This window comes from Xenopus laevis, chromosome 2L, assembly GCF_017654675.1.
Source record: "Xenopus laevis strain J_2021 chromosome 2L, Xenopus_laevis_v10.1, whole genome shotgun sequence".
In the NCBI taxonomy this organism is placed as follows: Eukaryota; Metazoa; Chordata; class Amphibia; order Anura; family Pipidae; genus Xenopus; species Xenopus laevis.
The window spans coordinates 146,402,588-146,413,657 of record NC_054373.1 but is presented as its reverse complement, the minus strand read 5'-3'; the positions used below and the strand labels follow the sequence as shown (position 1 = coordinate 146,413,657).

General features: G+C 43.7%; 1 protein-coding gene across 2 annotated transcripts in view; it reads right to left on the bottom strand.

The window, feature by feature from the left end:
• Positions 1–721: 721 nt before the first annotated feature.
• The window catches only part of nab2.L (NGFI-A binding protein 2 (EGR1 binding protein 2) L homeolog), a 31,880-nt gene continuing 21,531 nt past the window's right edge, over positions 722–11,070 (bottom strand). For both annotated transcript variants that reach the window (XM_041582533.1, XM_041582532.1), the window contains exons 6-7: positions 2,468–2,662; positions 722–1,736 (exon numbers count right to left, since the gene is read on the bottom strand). In XM_041582533.1, the coding sequence (XP_041438467.1) occupies positions 1,633–1,736; positions 2,468–2,662 (299 nt within the window). In that variant the 3' untranslated portion in view covers positions 722–1,632. The remainder of the gene's footprint in view (positions 1,737–2,467; positions 2,663–11,070) is intronic.

Here is an 11,070-nt window from a genome sequence, read left to right as displayed (position 1 = left end):
ATGCAATTAGTATGAGTTGCTCCTCCTTACAAAATGCACACACTTTACTTAGTACCAGCACTTGAAGGCATGTGCCAAAACTATTAAGATAACTGTGTGTGTTATGTATTCAGTGACATAAAACAAGTAAATTGCCCATACCAGAAGACAATACATATAAATATATATTTATACATATATATGTGTGTGTGTCTGTATGTTCTCATTCGGGTGTTACCTACATTGTGATTTTACAGTAGGTCCATGTTTCACTTAACATTAGCATGCCAAGGAAATGCCACTGTAAATCACTTAAACAGCATACTTATTTTTGAGAAGACACATTACATATATGTTTGTCACATGTTTTAAATCAGTGGTCCCCAACCAGTAGCTCATGAGCAACATGTTGCTCACCAACCCCTTGGATGTTGCTCCCAGTGGCACCAAAGTAGGTGCTTATTTTTGAATTCCAGGCTTGGAGACAAGTTTTGGTTGTATGAAAACCAGGTGTACTGCCAAACAGAGTCTCCTGTAGGCTACCAGTCCACATAGGGGCTACCAAACAGCCAATCACAAGTTAAAAAGGTTGGAGACCCCTGTTTTAAATGATATTGATTCTGTATGCTATATAAGGATTATTACTACAAATAAGATAACTACAAATAGCATCAAGCACTATGACAATACACTATTATTTTTTGAGCTGACAGAGCTATACAATGAGAATCACATAATGCACATGGACTTGGAACAAAAATATTACTGATTCTAAGGCCTATGAAAAGAGATAATCCAAAAGAGAAACTACTGCTAGTTATCTTGCTATGAACTGATACCTACTGGTACTACTATTCTAGACTAATTCCACAGCCACCACCCTTGCTAGTAAAATATTAATGAAGTCTTTTGATAGCTTCTCTATATATTCTACATTAAATGTCCCTGACATAGTTTGCCTTAACTTGGCACAAATCCATCTGAATAGTTTACATGCATTGCTCAAACAAATATTGTATTTCATCTTCATTTTTTGGCATGTGTGTATATTGAATCAATAACACTTAATTTGTACCTTTCTTTAGTGAATTCAGTCCAATAATAGGACTGACATTTTCCAAGCCTTAAAGTCGCGTGCAATTGTTTTAATGGACCTTAAGCGTTCCATATGGTTTGTAGGCATGTTCTTTGCCTTAATTGCAATCCATTGCCTTCCTGTTCGGTAAAATTAAGCCTTAATAACAATGCGGTTATCCCCTGAAATTTTAGGAAATACATTGAGCAGTGTTTTTATATCATCTGCTTATTTCCATTGATATATTGCAATTAGGTCACAGAGATTAGTTTATTGCTTGATTATCTTCTTCCTCTTAGTGTCGCAGGAAAGGGGGCAAGGCTGTACAGTGGACTCCAGATGCATTGGTTCTATGGCATCAATTGTTACTGTTCCAAGAGAAGTATTATTCAATAGTAATCCTTAGCTCTATGAGTTTCTAAACTCTTGGCACTCCAAGACTGAAAGGTTTTGATTAGAAGGATGTCTGAACCATTTGTGTCTCATATAACATGTCTGCATTGGTTTTGAACAGTTCAAGGAAAGTAGATTTTTTATGGTCTTCTATGCAACATGGAGGCAAAATAACTTTAATTCATTTAATTTTCTTCATTCTGGCCTTTGAAGTTGGAAGTTCTTAGCTCCGTGATCTGGGGTGAGACTGGCAGGCTAGGACAACTTTCAGATCCACCATCATCACATTCTGTTGCAAATAGGAGTATTCAGTAAATATTAATAATTACAATTTAAGATGAACTTTACAGGGTTCTATAAAATGATGGTGAAATTGCCTATATTTGTTTGTGGAAGATAGCATGCTGCCAATCAGCTTTAACTTATGTTTACAGGAAATGAAAATGGCTCCATTATAGTAATCACTAGTGATGATAATTAACTTAGAGAGAGAGAGCTAAATAGATAGATATAACTGAATATAAAACCAAACCATTAATCTTTACAAAACCTGACTCAGCCACTGTATTAATCAAGAGAAATTACAGATATTTAAATGATATTATTGTAGTTTGTCTCCACAAAATGTGTCCCCATGCCGTTTAAAGGGGGTCTCCATGATCCCCTCTAACAATGTAAACATTTGTCTTAAATAGAAAAAAGTAACAATAAGGCACATGCACGAGGGGATTGCTACTGCTGCAAAACTGATTTGTTGACTTATTTGGGATTCTATGACATGAAGCTGTTCTACAACAACATCAACGTAGACAGAATGTCTATATGTTGTACACACTTTGTCCAAAATTAGGCAATCGGTGCATCCAAAAGTTTCTATAAAAGCGGACCTGTTTACACAGTTATCAGTAATCTATTTTTGCCTTTAGATATTCAATTATTTTAATTAAGCCCTTTATTTTCATGTACGATGGTCTAACCCTAACTACTATATACTTGTGATTAAACATTAGGGCACCTTACCTGAAATATGTGGCGTGCCAGGCAAGCAAAGACTGAGGCGACCCATGCGGTCACGTGATACCAGTCTGGCCAGTCGTAAACCCTCATCCATCAGCGTCTGCTGGAGAATTTGCCTGCTCCATGGTGCAGGATGTGACAGGTTCATAGAGAGGTCTGTAGGGCCACTGGGAGATGTGGGGATTCTTATTGCCACTGCTGTAGTGAAAAAAAACTATATATTAATTATAGACTTTTTATAAGGAGCAGGGCCCTTCATACCTCTTGTATTGGACAATATTTGTATGAGATCTTTATACAAATATGTGATCTATTGTACAGCACTGCAGCATATGTTGGCCCTTTTTTAGATTGCTGCATTTGTCTCCTAAATTCCAGTGTAGTTGCAGATGCACACTTAATTGACATTGTGTGCACTTTCATGCAATTCATCAGAGCAGATTGGGTGAGATATTAGGATGGCCGCAAGTTATCGGGAGCACATAACGGAGCAAAACCATTGTACAGCTATGGGGTCTGTTATCCACAATGCTCGGGACCTGGGGTTTTCTAAGTAAGATTTATTTTTTTATTACATGAAGGGGCATATTTATTAAAGGTCCAGTTGTTTTTTCCATGAAAAATTCGAGTTTTTAAGGGTATTTTTCAATAAACTAGAAATATTTGGGTTAAAAATAAAAAACTAAAATTTTTCAGGTTTAAAAAAACTTGAATTTTTTTTGTTTAAAAAATGAATTTTTTGAGATTTTTTTATACCCTGAAGCTGGAAATAGCTTGAATCCAATAATACTCCAGCTAAAACCTGTCAAGGCCATGTAAAAGTCAATGGCAGAGGTCGCTTGAACCGTTGGAAGATGTTAATAGCCTTCATCGTGATGTTCAAGTTTTTTTCGGTGGTTTTTGTTTGAAAACTCAACCAATTTCAGCGATTTGAATTTTTGGATTGTTCAACTCAAATTCACTGATTCAAATTTTTTCCATTCAAGTTTTTTCTTAAATCTGAAAAAATTGTAAGTTCATTTGAGGTCTAAAGACCTGACAAAGCTCTGAAATTCGACCTTTGATAAATAACCCCCTTATGGTAAGGACACACTTGGAGATTCGGGGAGATTAAGTTGCCCAGTGAGGGGTAATGTCTTTTGATGCATCTCAAAAGACATTACCCTTAGCCTACTAGAAAATCATGTAAATAAACCAAATAGGCTGGTTTTGCTTCCAATAAGGATTAATTATATCTTAGTTTGGATCAAGTACATGGTACTGTTTTATTATTACAAAGAAAAAGAAAATCATTTTTTTTAACTTGTTTTTCTTGAAAGTCAGTCATGTACATCAATGAAAACATTTGGACCTTCCAGAGGTCTGCAATAGTAAGTAGAGAAGGAAATCATTTTTAAAAATTTGGAGTATTTGGATAAAATGGAGTCAATGGGAGACGGCCTTCCTGTAATTGTACCTTTTTGGATAACAGATTTACAGGTAATGGATCACATACCTGTACATGGTGTCAAATAACTGGTCAGTTTTGAGTTTGTTTTCAGTGCTTTTCAAATGCTCTCACAATCAGAAATGAGCCTTAAGCTGGCCATAGACGCAAAGATCCGATCGTACGAATCGTGGATTCGTACGATTTTCAGACTATATGTGGAGAGTCCCGACATTTTTCGTCCGTCGGAGATCGGTCGTTTGGTCGATCGGACAGGTTAGAAAATTTCTGTCGCCTGCCGATAATATCTCTGCGTGTATTGCCGATCGTATGATTTTCAGAGGGAGACTGTCACTAGTGTTGTCAGACATAAGTATTGTACGATTGCTGTCTGGGGCAGAACATTGGGTGATCTGTTCTTATTTGATCGGAATGGTAAAGACTTTGATCTGAATGGTTAGTGGAGGGTCGGGAGATGGGAAAGTCCGATCGTACGTTGATTCGTACGGTCGGATCTTTGCGTCTATGGCCAGCTTTAGGCTCAGGGCACAAGCTCAGATGCGGGAGATTATTCAGCCCGTGACAAATCTCCTCTTCTTCGGGGCGACAAATCTCCCCGAACTGCCTTCGTTTTCCGAAGTCTCTGAAGTTTCCTCATGAGGCAATTTCGGGCGACTTCGGAAAACGAAGTGCCGTCCCGCGGCGATTTATATCCTAGCCGGCCGGAGGCAGTTCGGGGAAATTAGTCGCCCCGAAGAAGAGGAAATTTGTCGCCGGCGACTAATCTCCCCGAATCTGAGCATGTGCCCTGACCCTTAATGATGGCTTATTGTAAATTCACCAGTTTTCAAAATATGCTATAAATGCATCTGCTGGGTAGATGAGGGGTACCAGCATACTGATTATATAACCACAGCATGGCTCCCATTCAGAACGTGCATGCAGCCTCCACAGCAAGATCATTACTACAGTCAAGCACATTAACTGGCTTTACCACATTCTTTTTAGGAACAAGCAAAAGAATAAATACCTATCAGAGTTCATGAACTGCGGAAGTATCTGCACATGTGACCAAGGTGTTTCATTTATTGAAGTATTACTTTATTCAGCAACTAATAAACAGGAAATACCTAAAATGCATACAGATGATTACTTTTTGCAACTTTATCTCCTTATATAGGAGCTGTGAGAGTTCCGGCTTTAATAAAATCATAAATACTTTTATATAGATATAGTGTTTCTCTCAGAGCAAAGAGATTGTTTTTAGTCAGAAAATGGTTTTGTAAGTTATAGGAAAACTCACACTCATGAAAAAAAAAACAATTTATTGCAAAGTCAAGTGGGTTAATTTTCGTCAGCGAATGAAAAAAAACGGATGCCGGCATCAAAAATGTTTTTCACCGTTTCACGAATTTCGCTGGAAATTTGCGAATTTTTCGGCGAAACGCCCCAAATTCGCCCATCACTATCCGCAAGTGCAGTTGTAGTCCCCACAATTTCCCAGTAGTCAGATGCACTCTGCATTGTTGGGAAAAAAAACACGACGATTGCACTTGAAATTGCACTCACTGTACTTCGGGACAGAAATGAGTCCTAAGGTTTCATATATTAAAAATACAGGTATGGGATCCGTTATCCAAAAACCCATCTAGAAAGCTCCAAATTATGGGAAGGTTTTCTCCCATTGACTCCATTTTATCCAAATTATCCAAATTTTTACAAATTATTCCTTTCTCTCTGTAATAATAAAACAGTAGCTTGTACCTGATCCAAACTAAGATATAATTAATCCTTATTGGAGGCAAAATCAGCCTATTGAGCTTATTTAATGTTTACATGATTTTCTAGTAGACTTAAGGTATGAAGATCCAAATTACAGAAAGATCCAATATATGAAAAACCCCAGGTCCCGAGCATTATGGATAACAGGTCCCATACCTATATTCACACATCTTAAAATTTTAATTTGCACTCCGTGAAATCCGGAAATCTGGCTCTTAAAGTTACCAGGAGAGGCTTTTTTGCTGCCCCTGGCGCTGCTGCCTAATGTGAATTCTTTACAACTTGCTTCATTGCCACAGATCCCCTGTCATGGGGGGGGGGGTCCATTCAACAGGGTCAGCTTCCATTATAGTTGTAGGAATCTCCCTTCCCCAACCATCTGTCAGGGAGCCGGGATGCTCCCACCAGGGAGGTTGTCAGGATCAAGGAGGAAGCCCACAAGGGAGTCAAGGTCGCAGTGTCCAACAAGGGGTAAACCAGAAGAATAACCAAAGTCCAGGCAAGGGTTCAAGGGCAGGCAGAATATCAGCAAAGTCCAAAAGTCCAGGCAAGAGGTCAGCAACAAACAGGAACAAGATAAGTCTTCAAAATAGCAGACAGGAAACCCAGGAAACACACAGGAACTAATCCTATACTTGGGCGCCATTCTGGCGTCTTGGTATGGCTTTTATATTTGAATTTGGCGCCATAGTGACGTCATCGGCGTCCTTGCGCCGACGTCGATGCGCTGACGTCATCGCGCCGGCGCCGCTACCCACATGGCGGCCATGGGCGCCGCCATTTTGGGAGCGACGCCGGCAGGGGAGGACGCGCCGCCCGGAGCTCCTGGACCTGCTCCGGGCGTCGATCGTGACAGTACCCCCCCCCTCACGGGGGGCCTCCGGACCACCAGGACTTGGCTTCTGGGGAAATTTGGAGTGGAACTCCCTCACAAGACGAGGAGTATGGACATCAGAGCGTCCTTCCCAGGAGCATTCTTCAGGGCCAAAGCCTTTCCACTTGATGAGGTACTGAAGAGAGCCCCTGGAAATTCTGGAGTCAAGGATCTTCTCCACCTCATATTCTTGTTGACCATCCACAGAGATACTAGGAGGAGGAGGCTGGACAATAGAAAAGCGGTTGGAAGTGGCGGGTTTCACCAAGGAGACATGAAACACGTTGGGAATTCGCATCTCAGGGGGAAGCTGAAGTCTGACAGCCACAGGATTGATCACCTCCGAGATGGAGAATGGACCTACGAACTTCAGACCCAACTTAGGAGATGGTACCTTCAAGCGAATGTTCCTGGAAGACAACCAGGCTTTATCACCGACCTTGTAGGGAGGAGAGGGTCTACGTCTACGATCTGCAAATGTCTTATGAACCAGAGCGCTCTTCTCCAAGTTTGACTTGGTTGCAGCCCAAATAGCAGACATGTGGGCTGCATAGTCATCAGCGGCCGGGACATCAGACAACACAAAGTCTTGTGGGAAGGCTTGAGGATGTTGACCATACACCGACATAAATGGGGACCTTCCAGTGGAAGTGTGGCAGGCATTGTTATGAGCAAATTCTGCCCACTTGAGTAGATCAGACCAATCATCTTGACAAAGGGAAACATGGTTCCTCAAGAACTGTTCCAAGGCTTGGTTCACTCGCTCAGCTGCTCCATTTGTCTGGGGATGATAAGCTGAGGAGAACTGAAGATTAATACCCAGATCTTTGCACAGGGAATGCCAGAACTTTGCCGTGAATTGGGACGTTCTGTCAGAAACGATCTCGGCCGGGAAGCCATGCAGGCGAAAAATGAACTGAATGAACAACTGTGACAACTCCACTGCAGATGGAAGCTTCCGTAGAGGGATGAAGTGGGCCATCTTGCTGAAGCGGTCAATGACAACCCAGATCATGGTGTTCCCACTGGAGGGAGGAAGTTCTACAATGAAGTCCATTGCCAAATGCATCCAAGGACGAGAGGGAACAGGCAACGGCTGTAGTAACCCACTGGGGCGAGAATGGCTGGACTTGGAAGTGGCACAAACGGTACAGGCAGAAACAAAGTCTTTGACATCTTTACGGATTGTCGGCCACCAGACTAGACGCCGTAAAAGTTCAAGAGTTTTAACAGGACCAGGATGTCCCGCTTGTTTGGAACTATGAGTCTGTTGCAGGATAGGCAGACGAAGCTCAGGAGGTACAAAAGCCATTCCGATGGGTGTATCAGGAGGGGCAGAAGATTGACCAGCCAGGATTTGATCAGCAAACTGAGGGTACAATGAAGCGATGATCTTGACAGGAGGAATAATTGGCTCTTGTCTTTCAGGAGAACGATCCACCGGAGAGAAACTTCGCGACAGAGCATCGGCCTTCCGATTCTTGGAGCCAGGGTGATAAGTCAAGATAAAGTTAAATCGGGAAAAGAAGAGAGCCCACCTTGCCTGCCTGGGATTCAGCCTCTTGAGAGATTGAATGAATTAGAGATTCTTATGATCGGTGAAGATCGTGACTGGAATCAAGGAACCCTCAAGGAGGTGACGCCACTCTTCTAAGGTGAGTTTGACAGCCAGGAGTTCTCGATTTCCTACATCATAGTTATGTTCAGCAGGAGAGAACTTCTTAGAGAAATATGCACATGGGTGCAGCTTTCCATCAGAGGGATGCCTTTGGGACAAGATAGCTCCAGCTCCAACTTCAGAAGCATCCACCTCAATGAAGAAAGGTAACCCCAGATCAGGATGGCGGAGAACCGAAGCGGAAGTGAAGGCATCCTTCAGGGATTGAAAGGCTTCAATAGCAGATGGGGGCCAAGAGCTGGGTTTACCCCCTTTTCGGATGAGGGCCAGGATAGGAGCTATACAAGAAGAGAACCCCTTAATGAATTGCCGGTAGTAATTGGCAAAACCAATGAATCTCTGGATCGCCTTGGTGCTCAGCGGAAGGGGCCACTCTTGGAATGCGGACACTTTAACGGGATCCATCTCGAAACCCTCTGGGGAGATGATATAGCCCAGAAAAGGAATCTTGGACACTTCAAATACACATTTCTCCAGCTTGGCAAAGAGAGAGTTCTTCCTCAAACGAGAGAGTACTTCCTTCCCCTGGGAGCGATGGCTTGCAAGGTCCTTGGAGAAAATCAGGATGTCGTCTAGGTATACGACCACAAACTTTCCCAAGAGATCCCGGAAAATGTCGTTCACGAATTTCTGAAAGACAGCGGGGGCATTGCAGAGACCAAAGGGCATTACGAGGTACTCATAGTGCCCATCACGAGTGTTGAATGCTGTCTTCCATTCGTCACCTTCCCGGATGCGGATAAGGTTGTACGCCCCACGGAGATCCAACTTAGAGAAGATTTTAGCCCCCTTCAGTTGGTCGAAAAGTTCTGCGATCAGCGGCAAGGGATACCGGTTCTTAACGGTGACTTTATTTAGACCCCGGTAGTCAATACAAGGACGTAGGTCTCCATCCTTCTTCTCCACGAAGAAGAATCCAGCCCCTGCAGGAGAAGTGGAAGGGCGAATAAACCCCCGCTGTAGATTTTCTTGAATATATTCTTTCATGGCAGAGGTCTCTGCTGGGGAGAGAGGATAAGTGCGACCTCTAGGAGGCATGGTTCCAGGCAGGAGATCAACTGGACAATCGTAGAGACGATGAGGAGGGAGAAATTCTGCAGACTTTTTACAGAAGACATCAGCGTACTCCTTGTAGAAGGAGGGAAGCGTCTTCAAATCTGACGAAAAAATATTCACCCTCTGGATGGGTTCAGCAGGAAGGCAGTGCTGTTGACAGTATGGACTCCAACGGGAAACCTGCCCCGAGGACCAATCAATAATAGGGTTGTGCAGGCGTAACCAAGGAAGCCCCAAGACGACTGGAACAGAAGGACAGGAAATAATCAGGAACGATAACTTTTCTTTGTGTAAAGTCCCAACCTGTACAGGCAATTCCCCAGTCGTCATAGCGATAAACTCGGATTCAAGGGGTCGATCATCAATGGCGGTTACACGAAGTGGAGGAGTCAATGGAAACAGGGGAACATTCATATGCTTGGCAAAGAGAGCGTCCATGAAATTACCGGTAGCTCCAGAGTCAATAAAAGCAGAGACAACAATGGTCTTAGAGGACAGACGGATCTGTAAAGGCAGAAGAAACCTATGAGAGTTCTCTTGTGACTTGGGAGTAACACCCCCTACATGAGTCTTTGCAAGGTTACCTTGAAGAGGGGAACTCTGAGGCTTCACAGGACAGGAGTTGGCAAAGTGAGATTGACCCCCACAGTAGAGACAAAGTCCAGCCGTACGTCTCCGGAGTTTCTCCTGTTCAGAGAGACGAGCTCTTCCGACTTGCATAGGTTCCTCCGGAGGAATAACAGAAGGCTGCTGGGAGGTAGGAGGTAATAGAGGTATTTGAAAGCGAGGAGCCAACATGGGTTGAAATTTCTTGACTCTGTCCCTATCGGCTTGATGTTCTCTCTGACGAGTGTCCACCTTGACAGACAAAGCAATGAGGTCTTCAACCTGCGTGGGTAATTCACGGGAGACCAGGTCATCTTTGAGGCGGATAGAGAGACCATTGTAGAAGGCAGCGTGATAGGCATCATTGTTCCAGCAAGTCTCTGCAGCGAGGGTACGGAATTCGATGGCATATTCCGCTACACTGCGATTTCCTTGGCGGATCTGGAACAGACGAGAAGCAGCGGTCGCCACCCGACCGGGAGCATCGAACACCGTCCGGAATTCATGAAGGTGCGGAGATGCCCATTCGAGCGCTTTCCCCGCCAGACGAGTGATCACGAAACCAGTTAAATTCCGCAGGTTGCAGGGCGAACCGAATCTGGCACTGATTCACAAAACCACGACAGGCTTGAGGGTCGCCACTGTAGAGAGGCGGTGCAGGAATTCGCGGACCAGAAGTGGAGGATTGTGTAGCCATATCGGCAGCAACTAGCGTGGGCGTTGTCGGCGTTGGAGTAGTCGGCGTTAGCATGGATAACTTTTCCAAAATCGCCTCCAGCGTGCGTCCGACATAATTTTGCCGAACTTCGTACGCCTCCATGCGGGTATGCAGACCTCGAAAGGCCCTGCAGAAATCCGGCTGAGCTTCCTCAGTGGGATCCATGGGCCAAGTATAATCTCAGGGAGCCGGGATGCTCCCACCAGGGAGGTTGTCAGGATCAAGGAGGAAGCCCACAAGGGAGTCAAGGTCGCGATGTCCAACAAGGGGTAAACCAGAAGAATAACCAAAGTCCAGGCAAGGGTTCAAGGGCAGGCAGAATATCAGCAAAGTCCAAAAGTCCAGGCAAGAGGTCAGCAACAAAGAGGAACAAGATAAGTCTTCAAAATAGCAGACAGGAAACCCAGGAAACACACTGGAACAAATCCTATACTTGGGCGCCATTCTGGCGTCTTGGTATGGCTTT